The 20432-nt window shown below is 40.9% G+C and overlaps 1 protein-coding gene across 1 annotated transcript; it reads left to right on the top strand.

Moving 5' to 3' along the window:
- Nucleotides 1-2182: 2182 nt before the first annotated feature.
- Nucleotides 2183-13610, top strand: LOC115816381 (uncharacterized). The gene is made up of 4 exons (XM_030779338.1): nucleotides 2183-2387; nucleotides 2516-2642; nucleotides 9700-11230; nucleotides 13407-13610. The coding sequence occupies exons 1-4, from the start codon at nucleotides 2183-2185 to the stop codon at nucleotides 13608-13610; spliced, it is 2067 nt and encodes a 688-aa protein (XP_030635198.1).
- Nucleotides 13611-20432: the final 6822 nt, after the last annotated feature.

The following is a 20432-nucleotide window of genomic DNA, read 5'->3' as shown; positions in this document are numbered from 1 at the left end:
TACCGTCTTTCCCTAGTGTTTCCACGTGGAGCACGCTACCTCGGAATGATTGGCGCTGTAAACATGTTCAGGATGCAAGATGATTTCAGATTTTGTCTTAGAAAATTCATTTACCATCAAAGCAACTACACAACACCGTTGAACGGTTTACCTGGGGGTATTTCAAGTACGCGGTTTAGTGAAAATTCAGAGTTAGTTAACTCAGAGTAAGTAGTAAACCTCCTAATAGAAGAGCACTGTGGCTTTGTTTTGCTAAGAGAATGAAGCCAAAGGGCTCCTCCATTATGAGATTTACTTATTCCGAGTTCATTTACTCAGAATAAGTACCCTCCTGATGTCAGTAAAGTCCTTTATTTACTTGCTCACGACTTCGTAAAAAACATGCATTAATTTCCACCGTAAACGGAAAGTAATATTCTCGAACTCTTAGAAACCACAAAATATAAAGTTTTCCCGTAGAGCTGTACGTGGACTTACAAAACTACATATGTCCTCTCTTATGTTCTGCTTGTTAATTACCCTTCGACTACCCACTTTCCTTGAGTGACGGTCTTTTGCACCTATGGAATCAGCACTGGATCATTTTTGTGTTCAAATATGTCCCGTCTAATCGGTTCACAGTTTCAGTCCATCCTCCAAGAAATGATTGACACCTTTTTTAATGAACACTACTCATTCTGACGGAAACGCAGACAGGGCGCTTGCCTCGATTGGACACCTACAGAGTGGGGGGGTGGGTGATGCGTATAAAAAATACGCCACGTGCGCTCTTCTAGCCATTGTTGGCACATTGAAGATTAGACGTTAGCGACACGGTTTGGTGCGTTTGTTTTTGGGATCATTTTGGATCGTTATCAGTTTCAAACACTTCTGGACACCACGGCGAGGAAGAGCTTCACTTTGGCTGATGTTAACGAAGAGTTGCTCAGGGATTGCAATATGCTGGATCCTGAGAGTGACGGATGGATGGATGGCCGCCAGAATGGACAAGAGGACGCATCCGTGCATGGAACTGATGTCGTTCTCGACATGTGAGCTGTCTACATACATCTAATTTCACGTTTGTGGGTAAAAGAATGCATAATGCTAGCTGTACTTTACAGTATATTTTCCACAGCATAATCTTGTAGCTTATTGGCTTTGACGCTAGTATGAGTTTGCAAGTTCTTAAATATTGCCTACTATGCAGTGTAAAATTTAGCATGTCATGAGCTATTGGTACCCCTCCCCCACCACTCCGTTAAAATGTAACAGATTACCTACTGTAGGATTGCTATGGTTGGATTTAAATGCTTCCTCAACCAATGTCACATGACAGCCATTTAAATCTCACTTGCTAATTTGTGACTGTTGTTTTTTCATCAAGCATATATTACATCAAAACTATTGTTAAATACATTCAAAATGCGAAGTGGCCTTTCATTATCATACTTTTTGTGTGTGTGTGTGTTTACATCAAGCATGCATTTGTTTTGTTTGTGCAGTGCTTGCTAAATTCAACCAAGGGATCATCAGCACAAGTTTCATATCATGGTGGTTGTGATCTTTGACACATTGAGGCAATTTGTATTTGTTCTCATGTTGCCTGTTTTATCCAGTTGTTCATGTCGTCTTATCATCTTTCTTGCAGTAAAACCGATCCATCCAGGACTGTAACTCCAGTGTCCCCCTCCCCCACATGGCATCTCCCCCATCTCCTCTGAGTTGGTCATGGGGCCTTCAACTGCTACCCCTTCCCCATCTGTGGACACCCCTCATACCTCAGCTGGGCAGCGGGCACAGAGCAAGGCCAGCTCCAGTGGAGATGAATGCAGTAGCAGCACCGCCAGCTGTAGCCCTGGAGGATAGATGGTGTGACCTCCTCCGCTGCAGTTTCGTCCCAGGTGGACCCCAGGGGTTCAGCTGGACGTTCAGAGGGACTACAGCCCCTCTGATATCTTCCGCCTTTTCCTCCAGGAAAGATGTGCTCCACAACCCCGTGCTGCAACGTCAGCAAATATGCAGCGCGGAGGACCGCAGAGGGCATGCAGGAGCCGTGGGCGGACATAGACGCTGAGAAAATGCTCAGGTTTCTCAGCATCATCGTCTGCCTTGGCCTGGTGAAGCCCTCAGCTGCAAATATGCAACACAGAGGACTGCAGAGGGTACGCAGGAGCCGTGGGCGGATGTAGACGCTGAGAAAATGCTCAGGCTTCTCAGCTTCATCGTCTGCCTCGGCCCAGCGAAGCCCTCGGCCGCCCCGGGGGAAACGCGGCGGACGGACCGCTTGCGCGGCCACCCGTTTCCCGCCTCCGTAACGCCTGGGCGCCCACGCGAGGCCATCGGACGTCACGCTGCCCTCCGCTGCTCCACAGAGCCTATCGCGGGCAGTCTGTGTGCGGCGGCGGGTCAGAAATCCAAACGGCGCCCCCCCCCCCCCCCGCCCGACACATCCCTGCGCCGGAGCCCGCGAGGGTGTACAACAAGTTCATGAGGCGTGTCTGAGGCTCTCGTAAGCTACTTCTCGGTGACGCAGAAGAGCAGGCACTGATATGCGAGGCTGTCTCTCCGCTTCACTGGCGTCGAGGCGGTAAACGCCTTCCTCATCCGCAAGGAGATGGCACTGGCAAGGCCGCAGAGGCCCCTCGGCCAGAAGCGCTTAAGTACTTTACAGAGTGGCCTGAGCTGAAGGGGAAGCCAGGCACACAGACTTTTTTTACATATTCGTAAATAGTTCCTGAGCTTGCTGTAAATAGTTCCTGAGTTTGCTCTGTTCTTTTTGGTTTTTGTTTTGTTTTTTTTTTCTCCTAAAATCCGACCCCTCGTCCGCGTCCTATGGGGTGCTAATAGCACATTGCAGGTATAATGTTTGCAATTGTTCTGCAATGTTAGTTCCCCCTGTAAATATGTTTTAGGAATATATCTGTGCATGTCTTGTTTCATCTTTTTCTTCTCTCTCCAAGACTTTATGTAGTTGCTATATTGTTGCAGCAAACAGGATTGGATATTTAAATGAACACCAGAGTTTTCTGTTTCTCCCTACCTTTACATAAGCTGGAAGAAAGTCATGTTTACAGTAAAATTTATACTTATGCTCAAACAGAGTGTTACTAATGGTTACTGTGTCAACATTAACCAGTAATTGTTGGTTATAGTTAAGTACTGTTGGGCATCAATGTTTTTAAGCGTTGAAAATAATAAACAGGCATGACGATGACTTAAGATAGCTCTTTTGTCTTTATTGAGCAAAAGGTAGAGTATACAGCAAAAGCAGAGAGGAGGTGGTGGAGACGGAGTCTCGATGGTGAAAAGACTAACAAGGTCTCACACACACAGATATACCCGTGCAGCCAAGGGCCTTCGGCCTTGACGCCCATAGATAATGAGAGCTCTCTAAAACTGTGGGGCAGGTGTGTGAGAGCTTGGTTGATAAACCAGTGTTTGAGCGAGAGAAGTGTAACACAAGATGAAAAGTATGTCCACACATTCCATTCACTTAACAAAATGTATACCTGTGATCGTATTTTACCACTACACCTCACTAAGAGACCAAAGAGGTCTGGTCACGGTCAAAGTATTCAGCTAGGCCCCACAGTACTTAAGTAAATTAAGTCCATCTCATAGCCTAATATGGTTTTGCCCTAATAATCCAGTATGTGACAGTCTCATGTCCTTTTTTTTCCCTCCCTCCCATGTATTCCTTGTTTCATCTGTTTAGCTTGAGAACAATCCATTCTTCATTCATAGTGTTATAGGTGGGATAATCCTCTAGGGGGCACAGTCCCCCAAATTCAGCTAAGCCCATTCATTCATTCGTTCATTTTCTAAGCAGCTTATCCTAATTAGGGTCTCAGGGGATGCTGGAGCCTATCCCAGTGTTCACTGGGCGAAAGGCAGGGACCCACCCTGGACAGGTCCATCGTGGGGCAGACACACAAACACGCACACACTCACACCTAGGGGCAATGTAGTATCTCCAGTTTACCTGACTTATACATCTTTGGACTGTTTGAGGAAACCCACGCAGACACAGGGAGAACATGCAAACTCCACACAGGAAGGACCCTGGCCGCCCGGCGATCACACCCGAGTCCTTCTTGCTGTGAGGCGACAGCGCCACCCACTGTGCCAACCCAGAATCAGCTCATTGCCTAACAAATAAACTAAAATAAAAGGATGAACATTTCAAATATTCATGAGAAAAGTCAATAATCACCATTATAATTATTTAAATAATTCAGTGGTGATTACAAGCCGTGAAATACAGGCTCTCATCAAGACAAGACTTTGGAGCTATGTGTCTTTTTTGTTATTTCAGATCATTTTAGTGTCAAAATTATTATGAAACGCAAACATCTAAGTGCTTATATCAATATGGTTTGTTGTTTGCAAAGACAACTAGAAATTCCCCTCCGGAAAACAGTGTCTGCATTAACTTACATTTATGTGGCTTTATAATTTGTGAGAAAGTGTTCCAAGACACTGTGGGTGGATGTGTCTGATTAATGAATAATTGTAAACGTAAATTCCGGACTTTAACCAAAGTAATCTTGTGAGCACTGCAGACCACTGGATTTGAACTACATTTCCAGATAATCTGGGAAGCTATTTTTCTTTGGAATACTGGATAGAAACAGAATGTCACAATGTTGACAGCAATTTCAGAGTTTAAGAGCGCCATAGCTTACATGTTTGCCATGAAACTCCATGGCAACAGCAATTAAAACTTGAAAAAAAAGAAAATATAAGCAAATTCACATTTCTGAAACATAAAGTTGCTGTCTGGGTCAAGTTTGACTGAGTAACTGTGAAAGATGGTTTTGAATATTGGAAATGAAAGTAGTTTGTGAATGTGTGATTTTCCCACACACACACACACACACACACACACCCCACACACACACACCCGGGCAGTGACACAGGTAAACCTCCCTCCCCGGCTTCAGGCACTATACACACACATAGCAAAACCCCACCCTGATGTGTGTTGACAGAGAAAGACACACACCCAAAACTAAACAAAACAAAAGCTTTGGCTGTTATGCGTTGCCCCTGTACAGAAACATCTTGAAGATCAGGTTCAAAGACTTGATTCTATACTTGTGTCAATGAAACTACTGTACTTACTGATTGAAGTCCAGCACTTCCTCATACTTTATCATGTTTACATTCATGGGCGTCAGTTTGTTTTGAAAAGTGCTGGAGAAGTGTTCACACCTTTTTTCAGTGGTGGGGACGAAACGGGTCCCCAGTGTCCCCAGCGTAAATGACGCCTATGTTTACTTTGACTTATTCATTCATTACACCTTTATGTGCAGACATATAAAAATGATAAATGCTTACTGAGCAATAAGACATAAGTGCAAGCCCCTCGTAGGACGCAGTGTTTTAGAGGAAAATCACCTATTAATCAGCCTTTTTTTTTTTAATGAATACATACAAAGCGCAGTCATGCAGATATCCAAAATGAGACCAGACATTTTTCTTAATGCACAACACGAAAAGCCATAAAATCTCTGACTGGGGGTCATGTCCGACTGATCTAAAACTTTCATATTGTAAAAACAAATGCAACAAAAAAAGTACATAAAATATGATTTGTTTTATCTGACAGCAGCCAAACTAACCACTTGTTACAAATTTGGTGATGTCAATACAATTTTGTACCAACCAAATATGGCAATGGAGCAGGGACAATAGAAATGTGTACATAGTTACAGTGAGGGTGTCCTCAGGACTAAAGCTTTTACTAGGATTGGTTAAGATGAGATGGGGTCTAAAAAGGATGACTGAGTACAAGGAGAATTTTTATCTTAATTAGGCTTTGTCAACTGCTGAAATCTGATGTATTATGACAGAATTTTTTGGAAGTATTTCTCCACAGAAAGTATTTAGTATTTTGTCACCGCAATTATATGAATATGGAGTAATGCCTTTTTTGTTTCCATGTAGGTTCACATAGGTTCAAGCTGACATGAAGTTTAGGACCTGCCGTTCAGCATTTTTATAGACAAAGGGACAATTATGACTATAGAACTGGAAAGATTATGAACAAAGCGCTGCTAAACTTTAGCCAGATTTCACTCAGGTCCTCATTCATTGGGTACTGATTTGACTGGGAGGTACTTATAGATTCATAAGTAGACAGTGCTTGACTTTTCAGTTCATTAAAGCCCAAGAAGCACAACTTGACAGATACAGTAAGTTATTTCCAGTTATTATGGTTAATGTAGAGATGTAATATCCATTTATGCATAACATACACTTAATGTGTGGTAATACTGCATCTTCTCCTTCAGAACATTGAAGAGCTGGTAACATCAGTTGCCGAATTCACAGAGGAAACCACCCATAACTATGTCTCAAGAGTGAGTATAATGTGTGTATTAGTGTGGACAGGTGTGGGATAGATTATTATTCTTATTTCCATTATTGTTCTCCACATGTTAAGCAATACAACAGAATGTATTCAACTATTACTATCTCCATGTGAAAAACTTTTTGTGTTTAAGTGAAATTAGGTCGGTGTTTGTTTTGTAGCTCATAGCTGAACAACCTAATATAAAAAAGTGAATTGCTTTTATCTGAGTTTCTTGTGTGAATTCAATAAATTTCACAGAGGTCTCAAGAGAAGAAATTTAAATAATGAGTAGAGTCAAATAATATCTCTCTTTGGCGTGTAATCATTAGAAATTGTATCCTCTTAAATCATAAAAACAATCTGGGGCACGGACAGAAATGGTCAAACTTCAACACAGCTATAGATACCTTGTCCTGGAACATTAGAAACAACCTGGAGCACTGAACAAACAGTGCAATTTATGTTATTTGTACAATCTATAAAAAATATTTTCTTACAGTTCTGCATCTAACATTAGCAGCTGACAGTCAGCAAAAGCTTTATTCTAGCTGTTTTAGCTCATTAAGCTACGGCTTTTTACAATCTTTATATTGTTACATAGTCACCCTGTGTGAGCAATAAATTCATTTTGTATCAATTACTTCTCTTTGGAAATATGTGCTAACAGAAAACTAGACTAACGGCCTGTGTCGACAAACTGTGTTGATCTACTAAGTCAATAAATATACAATTTAGGTCAGATGTACAAAATATTTGTAGCTGTTTTAATATGTGTAAAGCTCTGAGCACAAGCAGAGAATCACTTTAGCTGATTTATTAAAATGATGCACAGAGGATTAGTGTGTGGTCTTTGGGTTATTTAAATTAAAACTGAGAAGTTTGGCCTGTACAGTGCATCCATTATCATGCAGTCAGCTATGAAAGATAACAAAGTAGCCAGTGTGCTTCAGACAAGACTTACAGCAGACCCACTGAGAGCAGCTCAAGCTATGTTGATCTTCTCCAGCTTACAATTACAATTTGTCATTTAGCAGATGCTTTTAACCAAAGCGACTTACAATAAGTGCATCAATCAGATCACATTGCCCCATAAGCAATTTGTGATCATTTTCCCAAGGTCTGTGAAATAAAAGAAGTGACGCATATCTTGGTCTAATCCAAAGCTTTAAGTAAAGCCCAAAGATAGTGTAGGAGCCTAAATGCAGATTATGGACAAAATATGAATATTTGATTAATTGGCATACAATATTGGCATTATTTACAAACGGATTTATTTACATTATTTACATATATTTACAGTAGTCCAATAAATTAATTGTTGATTTTTTGCACTTTAAAAGACATATGATTGACTCAGATGCACAAGATTTCGTTTGTCATATTTGGGGAATAGGCAATGGATCCCTTCATTGTGGTAATCACATGTGTCTTTAATTGCGGCTTGTTACTCTCGAGAGGGGGGGGGGAGTCAGGCAAGACAGAGTGGAGCCACACAGTTTTTTGACCTCGCTCGCTCTCTCTTTGATTGCGGTCTCTTTTTCTCATTAATAATGCTCTTTCGAATCTTGTCCATTGGTTTTCGATAAGTTTGCAATGAACAACGGTCTGTAAAATATTTTTGTGTCGAAGTAAACAGTTAAACTATACTAAGTGTCCAGTGGATAAATTATTGGATGTGTACATGGACGAAGGGAGACGGTAGAGCGTCAAACTGAAGGCTACATTCATTGGAACTTACAGATAGCTTAACTACAGTAAAAACATTACTGTCAATGCTCTCAAAGCACAGTGTCTGTTCCTTGGGTGCCATTCCTGACACTAGCTCAAGGACTGTAACAAGGATGAAGGACATGGATAATGAGTGGCGAGACCTGGAATCATGGTCTCATCCTGGTGAAGTAGAATCTGCTGCCGCGGTTAATGAATGAGCTTGGTCCTTGGTAAGAAGGACCAAATAATATCTCTTGCCAGTCAAGGCAGATGAGGCCTAACTTCCCACAGTGGGGCCTGACCTGCCTTTCAGAGATGTACAGAAACAGTGCATGGATTGACCATTTGCAGGTGACTGTGAATGCAGCCGGAGTGATTCCAGACCATGGTGAATGTAGCTTAATGACTATCCATCATACCATCCAGACAGTACCGTGATCCGGACCACTCTGCATCTCACATGCTTTCAACTACAAGAGTGGCTTCTTCATTGAGTGGGTCTTCATGGCAAATGCTTAGAACTAACTAACCACACTTAAGCCAATAGCAAGCTTCAAAAGAGTTGTTGGCACTTAGTTGGTATTTCACTACAGCCTTTCAAACAGATAAGGATCTCTCTTCTCACTGGTCCTTACCACCCCCAACTTATGAGTATTTATCAGTCCTACTGAGACATTTTGATTAGTTTACCTAAGGATGTAACTGGAGGTACTTCCCCTGACAGAAGCCACAGGATTTTCAGGTTGCATTGGGTAGCCTGAGGCAATCTTGTACAGTGCCAGCACTTCTTGATGATCTGGATCCACTTGGCCACTTGGTTATTAAATAGTTCCTGAGAGCTAGATCACTAGTTTATGTAGTGCCGAGAGTTAGCTTGAAAACAGTATGATTTGTCCTGGAATCTGAGCGAATTCTGGCTGGCCTTTCCAGGGTGCTGCAATACTGATGGATCAGTGTTTTCAGCAGCAGTAGCGTCTTCTCACATGCCTTGCCCTGAGACCTCTGAGCTCCTCATACATCAAGAAACTGTTTAAGGTTGACATCCTTCTTTACAGAAGTTAGAGAGTGATTATTTATAGATCACTGGTGACATCATGATTTTCAGTTCTTAAACTGGATATATCTCAGATTTCTGATGCTTTTCATGTACAAAGATTATCCAGCCTGAGGCCTCATTTTGTCCAAAATTGTCTTTTATGCTGGTGTTACCTAAACTCTGAGTGTGTAATGTATTCAAAGTCTTTTAATTATTTAGAGACAAATAAGAGCACTGTGTTTCGGGTGGAAACACTATCACAATTACCGGTGTCATCACTCATTAAAAATTGCAGTAACATTACAGGCTGCATGATGGGTGCAGTAAAGTTTGAAATTATGCTGTCACGTTCTCAAGTACTGCCACTGTTTAAATATGAAGATGCTAATGCTAGTACATTGAAAGTATGGTATTTATGCTATCCTGAATTCTGTATGAACATTTTCTCCAATTCTGGAAAAATACTGTTTTAATGCTTAATGATGAAACACGAACTGCAAAATGCCCACTGTAATCCTCTATTTCTGACACCTACCTTCCCTCTTTATATTTGTGGTTTTCTTTTTGCTTTGAATGTTGTATTCATTTTTCATAAAATTCCAATTTTTAACAGATCACACTCCACACCAGACCACTTGAAAGAATATGTCCAATCCAGTACTCAGATAGGGCCAGGACCTCCAGTTCGCTATCGCTTAACAACAGAGAGAACGGACTTGGATGAAAAAGAAGCGGTCAAAAGATGGATATTTGGACAGAGAGATACAGACAAAGAGAATAAAGTCATACTGATTTTGGGAGAAACAGGGACAGGAAAGACCACTCTCGTCAATACCATGGTTAATCACATTCTGGGTGTAAAATGGGAAGACAAAATATGGTTTGAAATCACAGAGGAGGGTGATGAGAATCTGGCCCAATCACGAACAACCTCAGTCATCGTCTATGAGGTCTTTGTTAAGGAAAACCCACTCTCTCTCACTATCATAGACACACCTGGATATGGAGACACAGAGGGGATTGAGAAGGATGATCAGGTCACTGAAAATCTGATCAAGTTGTTCAAAGATGAAGATGGTGTCAAGGAAATAGATATGGTGGGCCTTATGGTGCCTGCATCACACACTCGCCTCACTGACAGGACATGCTACATTTTTGATACAGTTCTGTCTCTCTTCTCCAGAGAAATTCAGAATAATGTAGTGCTCTTCGTCTCAAATTCAGATGGGCTGCCTGCTAAAAACATCAGTGACATTGCTAAAGAAATGGGTCTGCCTTGTGCCAGAAATAAGAAGAAGGAACCTGTTCATTTCTTTTTCGCCAACCGTCAGACGGAGACCTTTGGAAAGAAGTACGAAAATATTGAAAAAACCCTTTACGAGTGTAGTGAGACAAATATTAAAAGCATCCTCACCTTTCTAGAAACAGTGGAAACAAAAGACTTACAGATGACTGAGAGTGTATTGCAAAAACGCAAGCAGTTGAATGATGCTGTAAAGGACTGTTCTGATCACATTGACTTCATTGAAAGAAAACACCATGAGCTGCGAGAAGTTGAAAATGCTATGCAGATACACAAGAAAGAAATGGAAAAAAATAAAAATTTCACATTTGAAGTAGATGAACCCTACAAAGCCAAAGTCCCTATTGAAACTACGCCATTGCAGGCCAAAGAGGCAACATGCTGCAGTGTGTGTGAGGAAAACTGTCATGCAGAAGGGTGTTGGTGGGTCAGAGATCTCTCATGGTGCAGTGTCATGAAAAATGGATATTGCACCGTGTGCGCTAACAAGTGCCACTACACGGACCATGTGAAGGAGAACAAGGTGTATGTTCACAGGACAAGGAAGGTGAAAATGATAAACCCTGAAATGAAACAGAGGTATGAAGCCCATGAAAAAGAAAATGGGAGGAAATTAACTGTGAGAAATGAAATCCAGGATGATCTAGATAAAGCAGGGAAAGAGAAAACCAGACTGGCAGAGGAAGCTTATCAGTGCATTATCTCACTAAAACAGATGGCTCTGAATGCTATTTCTCTGAGCACTCATCAGCATCTTGACTTCATGATTGAAAGGATGGAGGAGTTAGGAAGATCAGAGAGAGTTGAAAAACTGATGAGTCTCAAAGAGGAATTTCACAAAGCAAAAAAGAGAGCAGTGAAATATTTCAGCCAGAAAACAAAGTGAAAAATAAGATGAAGAGAACTGTACCACCTCAGATATTAAGATGAGCTCACATGTTATTTGAGGCCAGTACTCTACACTCCATGACTTCAACATGTCTGAGGGCACCATCACTCTTAAAAAAACAAAAGAATGTCTTCTCTTGCCTTGCTCTGAAGTGGCAGGAAGAGCTTTCATTCAAACCAAATGACTCATGCATTCCACCAGTACCTGTTCTAAAGTAGCACCTTTTTTTTTTTTTAACTTCCACATTATCCAAAGGTTAACAGAGTTGGCAAATCATGATTGCATTAGGCATCATGCATGTTTTCTTTCTTTGCACAGTAGCCCATATATCAGTGCTTTTGCAGGATGTAACAGGACATAATTGCATCACAGTTGGCTAGATGACTGGTACAGGGTGACATTGTGATCTGCACTGTATGTCAGTCTAACAGTTTGCCTTTGGTTTTTAGGTTCTCTACCAGATAACACTTATGGCACTTATAACTCTTACGTACCAGGATTGTCTCTGCTCTCATGTCATCTTAGCGATACATATATTGTATATATTTATAATGTAAGAAAAAAAAGCATCTACCATATAAGTAAATGTAAATGTAAGTGTAACTTTATTAGTGAATCTCAAGTTATGCCTTGTGTTGAGTGTGCCAGGTTACAGTCATTCAAGTGAAAAGGTCAATGATACTGCTTGTTATGTCAGTTATTTTAAACATTATTGCTTGACTGGAAGTCTGACATTGTTTGGATAGTTTCAGTGTAATATGAGTGTGGTATTAACAAAAAGTATTGACCATACTGATGCATGCCTCTATTCTCATTTTCTCAACCACAAGATTTTTTTTTTCTTTTGGCGCCAACATTTTAAACTCAGAGTGTTCGACTCTAAACAACTGTGACAGCAGTATCTTAGGAGTGCAATAAGGCCAAGGGAGTTCTTTTTATTAACTTTAACCATACAATGAATTTCTAAACCTTTTTATTTGTTTCAGGTACCATTTCTAAATGAACCTAGAGCTGGTGGTGGTATCATATAATGCTTAGACTGAGTAGACACACACTTACATGGGAGACTTTCCAATAGACCACATATCAATACGCTGGTTTAGGATTAGGGATTAGTTTTAGATTCTGTTGTTTTTGGAATGTGTATTTGTTAATCAGTTTTTGTGGGAGGTTATTGCTACCATTTCTCATTTGAGTAGAAAAGAAAAATCAAAATGCTACATTAATGAGTTTGCTGGATTTTGAACTTTTCAGACATTAACTGTGATAAAGACTCAAGGTGTTCTTCTACAATTCTCTCTCTACTGTTTCGTTATTTTTTGCTCTGTAATTTTTGTTTCTTACTGATTTACTATACAATGAAACCAATAATTACACCTGATCAATATTCTTATATTCCCATTTTTTGAGAACTGAAATAATTTGATTTCTTTCAGATAAAAACTGAGTTCCTTTCGCTACAGCTCAAAATTCCTTTGCTTGGTTGTTTAACGTGTTACCTTTCCTGCGTTCTTCCTTGGTGATGGACTTTGTATCCACTGTAAATGGCAGTTTACATTAAGCTGAGTAAATAAATATTGCTATTTTAATCATTTTTAAGTCTTGCGTGTATGTTTTTTTATGCTTACTGTGGACTAGTATTTCAACTGTTTAAGTATTACATGCTAATTATGATGTATACACAAGGTGCTATACTGACATTTTAAATAACAGAGCCTTCAGCATCATGAGACCTGTGTATCAAGACTGATACATGCGGTAAGAATACTTACCATGACCAAAAGTTCCAGCGTCAGAGTGGGCATTATACACTGACAATTGGGAGGGGGATAAATTTTTTTTCAGGGCTATATAGCATAGGACATATAAATGTTTTTGACCCCCCGAACTGTTGTTTTTTACCTTTTTTGGGGGAGTCCAAGTCTTAGGGGAGTCAGAACCCCCCCCATGCCTCCCCCCTAGCCGTTCCTCTACTGGGGCTCGGGGCATTTTCCCCTCATCCAATTTTTTTTTTGCTTTGTTTTTCTTTTTCTTAATTTGGTGAGGCACTGGTTTACTTTACTACAACGCCCATCTTCTACATATTTATAGCAGAACAAGTCTGCTCCGCTCCGTGCTTTATCTGTAGCGCTTCTCTCAGCAGCAGAAGCATAAGCCGTGCAGCTTGGGAGAGTCAGGCATCATCGGGGCAACAGCTGCAACGAACAAACGAGTCATTCCGCGCTTCAACCCCTTACGATTCCTTCCTTACCGGTTCGGTTCCAGAATCAGCTTGAATCAGACAGCACAGAAGACAAAGCTACGGTGGCCTTCTGCAGGATTTCTGCTGTAAACCATGTTCTCTCCTCTTCTCCCAGCTCTTTCAAAAGCTCAGTGGTTCACGCAGCTTGTGTGTCATTCTCAAACCAAGTGTGACCGTGTCACCAGGAAGTGGCCCTCGAACGATCTGTCAGATCTGTAATCCATTCATTATCTGTTGAACGCAAAGCCGGTTCAAGTCAGGGCGCTCGGCGCTCCCTTTGTGCAATGCCGTATGGAGCGGTTCATCCAGTCTCAGTATGTCAGTATGTCACGGTTTTTCTCCTTTTATCCTATGTTTGTCATCTCAGGATTTTCCCTCTTGCTGAAGTAAAGAAAGCAATCTACTGTGAATATCGTCACCCTTATTCATGTCAAGGGGGAGGAGCTGGGCCGCTAACTACGTATATGCGCCGTGGACCTACTTCCTCTGGTACTCCCACCGCAGCTGGGAGAGCGATGTCAGATACCTTTACAGAAGCTTTAACTAAGACAGACTGTTGTTTGCTTGTCATGTGACAGTGACAGCCACACACTTTTCAGGTCTTGTGCTTGACTATTAGAGAGCTTTAGACTTGCCTTTTAGAGAGCTCAAAACCCATCCTCTTCTTTTTTTTCCCCCTGCATGTTATAGAAAACAACATGCAAGTAAAATGGAAATGCAAGTAAAATGGAAAATAACCCGCACACCGACTCCTCCACTCTGTGGTCTTGCGTTTAGAGAACCGGGCCTGTGACCGTCGGGGTTGCTGGTTCAACTCCCAGGACCGACATCCACGGCTGTGTGCCTTTGAGCCAGGCATTTTACCCCAATGCCCCCCGGGCACAAGGAATGCTGCCCACTGCTCCTGCGTCTGGTGTGCGTGTGTGTGTTCGTTCACTACCGATGTGTTGGATGGGTTAAATGCAGAGGACAAATTCACTGCTCAATGTTCACAGTGTGTGTGTGCAATCACAGAGATTTACATTTTACATTTACATTTACACAACTGACAAAAAAAAGATGTGTTAATCCTCAATAGTTGTCATTGTGAAAGAAACCAACAATGTATTGCTAGAGTGAGTCTTCACATGTGTCAGCACACGTGTGTGTGTGTGTGTGTGTGTGTGTGTGTGTGTGTGTGTGTGTGTGTGAGCGAAAGAGAGACAGAAAGAGAGAGAGAGGGGGAGAGAGAAAGAGAGAGAGGAAATCTCCTTCGTACAGAGACCACAAACTGGAACAGGTCACAACAATGAGAAAGAGAATCATTTTTTTGTGCATTGGTTGAACTGCAGCGTGAACAGTGTTCAGGTACTGTGCGTACATCTCTGTATACCTCACATGAGAAAAGCAGACCCTGCTGTCATAAGCGCTTTGAAAAGAGAAAAAGGGGAACTGCACTTGTGACAGGATGTATTGCACAAGCTTGGCTATGAGACACTGAGCTACACCCCGATGTATCAACACTTGCGCTTGTGCATCCATACCATCATCTCCATACAGTATCAAGCCATGACGGAAGACGAGGCACTCATGCATGCAATCTACTCCAACCTGGCTTTCAAGAACAAAAGGAGGTCGACGAAGAAATCATGTGGAATGCACTCAAAAGGTAAAGTGATCTACGTGTGTTGATCATGCAGAATTCTTTTTTTTTTTTAATTAATTTAATAATTAAAAGTAGAATACAGCTATGCATTTCACATCTCTGTTCTATTTAGATTCATATTCTTTTCTTTTCAAAGCCCATAAACTGCATGGTCATGTGTGCTGCTGCTCCGTTCTGATCGTATACTGACTTGCGTTGAATGCGATCTGTTGATGTTTCAAACCCTCATTGGATAATGTCTACATATTTAAAGATCGTATTGGAAAAAAAAACCCACAATTTTAAAAGAGTGGAGATTTGCTCTGCATCTTCTGTGCGTCGGTCAAAAGTGCAAAAGTGACCGTAGGGGAAAGTTTGAAGTGTGATTTTTTTTTTTTTTTTTTATCTCTGTGATCACTCCACCGCAGTTTCGCACTTTCATAACTGCTAGCTATTATCTGAAAGGCCATCAGCATGTCACGTTCTAACGCCACCTTCCAGCCGGCGTTCAACTCAGCCCCTCCCAACCTGGTCATGTCCAGCCGCATGTCATTATAAGAAACACGTGTCGGTAATTACTGTTTGGTATAAATGAGACTTGTAGTGAGATGCTTCTCTGTGAGGTATTGCGTTTCCCGTTTGTACTGAGCCCTAGTTTACTGACCGGCCTTATGGGTATTCTCGTGTATGACCTCGTTGTTCTGACTTTTGGTTTTGGTGATTGTCTTGTCATTATATTCTGTTTCCTGATCTCTGACCTGATTTATTTGAGTTTGGCTTGTGAAATGAAACAACTCAGCGCATGGATCTTCAGTGTGTTTCATTACCCGTGTTATCACTAGAACTCTTGGACATGGTCATATTTTCTGCTCAGTGATGCTCACTACTATTCATTGTAAAGAGGGGAATAGCAGTGGTAAATATCAAATCAGTCGTATGGATTGCTGTTCACTATGTTATAAATGTGTTAGTTTGTTCTAACAGGCAACCTCACCAGGCTGGAGCTGCATATATGCACAAGTCCACATATTTGAATAACCCACAGTAACACAGAAAGCATACAAAAAAATACACCTCTAGCTAGTTATGTTTTGCCACTTGCCTTCACTCTAAAGATTCATGAAGAGTTTACCTCTAAGGGACAACATTTAACTTCATTACCTCTCTCTCTCTCTCTCTCTCTCTCTCTCTCTCTCTCTCTCTCTCTCTCTCTCTCTCTCTCTCTCTCTCTCTATGTGTTTCTTTCCACGTTTTCCTCATTTTGAAGAACCAGAAAATGAAACTATATTTTCTGAAATCAGTATTGATCAATCAGACCAGGACAAGCAGCAATGGACACCTGAAGGTGAGTTAACAACACCAGCAAGGAGAGGGGGTCTAGACTGTCTGTAGTTATGGTCATTATTCTGTCACTGTATAGTAGGGGTATAACGGTACGCAAAAGTCACAATTCGATGTGTACCTCGGTTTTGCACTCGTGGTTCGGTACGGTACGATGATGCGATCTCAGATGAGTAATCAGGTTCTACACACTGCCAGCAGCATACCCGATTTCAGCTGAACTATGCCGGGTGTTCTGTCGAGTCGTGCTACCTATCGATATCCGCTACCTAGAGCACAATCTTGGGTTATGGTTAAGGTTAGGGTTAGGGGCGGGCTTAGACTCTGCTATTGATTCGCACTATGGTAGCATTTCTCGACAAAGTGGCACAACTCGTTAGAACACCGGCACGCTGTCTTTGCCCACTGCTACTGTAGTTCACTGGAAAACCGAAAAGTTCTCGAACAGGAGACCTGAAGGATACGGGAGGGTCCTCAGGCCCTTATAGCGGTCGCTATACTTACGAGGCTGCACCATTGAACATGTGCCAATTCAGCTGCTAAATTACGGCTTCGGAATCGGACAGGAAACTGAGCTTTTAATTTTTGCTCCGCATACAGAAATGTAGAAGAGAGGTCTCACAGTATCTTATCAGGTATCACTTTATTCACTCACGTTTTGGTTGACTAACCATCAGAGCATAAAAAAAGTTATGCACGTAACGTGCATGGTTAATGCTAGACTACATTCACTCGGATCACAGCGTGCACCGACCAAACCTCCTGTACCAAATATCTGCACCGTTACACCCCTAACACAAAATATACAGCTTGACCTAACTTTAAGTAGAATAATATTTTCATGATTACATGTGTTACAGTGTTAACTGTGAAATGAGAAATGAGTTTTGTGACATTAGCAACGTAATGAGAGCTCAACAGGTTTCACTTGCACCAGTTGGCAGGGAGTTGGGGGGGGGGGTGGTCGTGGTTCCTTCTTCTAACTCTAACCCTTGATTGTGGACGTATTGCAGTTTCGGTCTCGGTTTCAGAACCATTACACATTTAATGAATAGTGATTATTTTGGTTTCTCATTGTAATGTACTAGCTCTGAATGTGTCTGAAGCTGGAGGGAAGGAGGATGTTGTTTACTCCAAGGTCAATTTTAACAAAACGGGTAAGTTGACAGTTTTATTTATCTTAGCAGCTGAGGCAAAAACCTGCAATCAAATCTGTACTATATTATGAATGTTATTAAAAAGTATGGATAAAATTGGATGGATAAAATTGTGATAGCTTGTGGTTCAAATCAGATTACAAACATGACAATGAAGTCTCTACCAGTCACCATTTGCAGTTTTAAGAGTGGAGCACCCTGTGTAGTTGTGTCAGTTAGACATGACTTTTAACTTAACTTTAACCTTTTTTCTCAGTCACAATTTCCAAGTAAAACCTTTAAAAAGAAAGACCAATATTTTGTGTTTGAATTTCACAGCTGTCTGACAATATATAACTGTAATGTGTTTCAGCTAAATGTAAGCTTTTGAAAATCATTAAAAGCACAATACCGAACCTTACGCTTCAGTTACCTTGCAGATGTAAATATGAAGGACACTGACTGCTGACACCTTTGACAAAATCCTGTAATGTATCTTCAGTTTTAAAACCTCATAATAAGAGTTCCTGGGTCATCCTCCCAGAGGTCAAATGGTCACTATCAGAGCTTTGTGGGGTCTTTCTTTAGATTTTGACGCACCATTAATATGTATGTCTTTACTCTTGCAGGTGAATCTCCTGCAGTATCTGTCCCAACCGTCGCTTCTTCATCACCAAACCCAAAGTCAAAGGTTTTGACCCTGAGCAACACTCTGAGGTGTCTGTTGATATTTCTCTGTGCTTTGGTTTTGCTGTTGCTGACGTTGGCAATGGCTTTGGGAGGTCTCTGTGAGTATCATTCCGTTTCAGGCCTTGGCTAAATCACAAATATTCTGCAGTAACAGATACAACACGTACATGTCACAACAATTGCATTTTCATATTGTGTTCCTTGTTTTTTTTAATCATCCAAAGAGCACAACTATAACGTTAAATTGTTTATACTCTGATCTCAGTTCTTTTACCAGCTGGAAAATCTTCCACAGAAACTCTGTTACAACGTCTTGCAGGTGAATAATGACTTTTGTGTATTCTCTGACAGCTATGATGCTTTTATGAGCTTTCATAAAGGCATACATTTACAAAGCTTTCTTAGTGATCAAGTATATTGACTTCACAGAGATTCAAAAGACGATGAAAGAAATGAAAAACTTCACTGACGAGGGGAGAAAGTTTGTTAATTATCTTAATGGTGAGTGAAGTCTCCCCCTGCTGGAAATCACTAAAAAAACAAACCTTAAACATGAACGTCAATCAACGCCCGACATCAGGGGGAGGGTGTTCCTGAAAGCGGGTTTAGTAAACCTCCTAATAGAAGAGCCCTACAGCTTTGTTTTGCAAGGAGAATGAAGCCATAAGACTCTTCTATTAGGAGGTTTACTACTTACTCTGAGTTCATTCACTTTGAGTAATCACTAAACCTGCTTTCTGGAACAGCCCCCAGGCCACAATGTAATGTATCAAACCGTAAAATGCCGTACTATATCTGTACCATATCCCATAATACCATGGTCACATGATGTTGTATCACAAACAGTCTATCCAGAAATTAATGTTAATTCATTTAAAAGGGATAAATGAGATGTTCTGGATATTAGCAGCTAAAAGTGCAGGAAGACCAATTGTTACAGCAGAAAGCCCGTTCTTAGACTGCAATATTCTACAATAATAATTCATTCTCTTCAGTCTTTTCCGAAGCTAAAACGCATTTGAATAAAAGAGAATAGTATAACATAAACCTGTCTGAGGAGAAGTATAAACACTGGAGAGAAAACTGCTGATTTTCTTTGTTGAATCACAAATATCCCGCAGTAACAGATTCAACACGTACATGTAACAATAATTGCATTGCACTTTCGTATTGTGTTTCATGTTTTGTTTAATCATGCAGAGAGCACAACGTCAAACTGTATATAACCTGATCTCAGTTCTTTTACCAGCTGGAGGATGCAGATTAATATTGACTTTTGTGTATTTTTAAACAGATTTGATGCTTTTATGAGCTTTCACAAAGGCATACATTTACAAAGCTTTCTTAGTGATTAAGTATATTGACTTCACAGAGATTCAAAAGACGATGGAAGAAATAAGAAACTTCACTGACGAGGGGAGGAGGTTGATTAGAAAACTTAATGGTGAGTGAAGTCTCCCCCTGCTGGAAATCACTAAAAAACAAACCTTAGACATGAACATCAGTCAGCACATGACATCAAGCTACAATGTAATACATCAAAACATAAAATGCCGTACTATATCTAAGTTCAAGTTTAAGTTTATTTAAAGCCCAATATCACTATTCACAGTCTCAAAGGGCTTTACATGCCCACAGGATTACAACAACCAGAGCAGGGTGGCACCCCCTGACTTAATCCTCATGGCGGGCAAGAAAAAACTCCTCAAAAAACCCAAATGCTAGGGAAAAAGGACAACAAAGAGAGGAGACCCCCTCCTGGCCAGCCAGGTGTGCAATAGGTGCCGGCCCAGTGGGCAAATTGCAAACAACATATGTGTACCATATCCCATAATACCATGGTCACACGATGTTGTATCACAAACTGTCTATCCAGAAAGGAATGTTAATTCATTTAAAAGGTATAAATGAAATGTTCTGGATATTAGCAGCCTGATGTGTGGGGACACAAATTATTACAGCAGAAAGCTTGTTCTTATCACGCAGGCAACACAATACAATAATAGTTCATTTTCAATCTTTTCTGAAGCTAAAACTCATTTGAATAAAACAGAATAGTATAACATAAACCCATGTAAGGACAAGTAAAATCACTGTAGACAGAACTGCTGATTATCTTTC

The sequence above is a fragment of the Chanos chanos genome, chromosome 7 (assembly GCF_902362185.1).
Source record: "Chanos chanos chromosome 7, fChaCha1.1, whole genome shotgun sequence".
NCBI classification, from domain to species: domain Eukaryota; kingdom Metazoa; phylum Chordata; class Actinopteri; order Gonorynchiformes; family Chanidae; genus Chanos; species Chanos chanos.
This window is presented reverse-complemented; position numbering and strand designations above follow the sequence as displayed.

Bases quoted from the DNA above. Each gene is read 5' to 3' on its own strand.
- LOC115816381 (XM_030779338.1), top strand. From the start codon at position 2,183: ATGCTCAGGCTTCTCAGCTTCATCGTCTGCCTCGGCCCAGCGAAGCCC. The intron at 2,388-2,515 runs GTCAGAAATCCA...TCGGTGACGCAG, and splicing joins CAGTCTGTGTGCGGCGGCGG to AAGAGCAGGCACTGATATGC. The intron at 2,643-9,699 runs GTACTTTACAGA...AATTTTTAACAG, and splicing joins CCTCGGCCAGAAGCGCTTAA to ATCACACTCCACACCAGACC.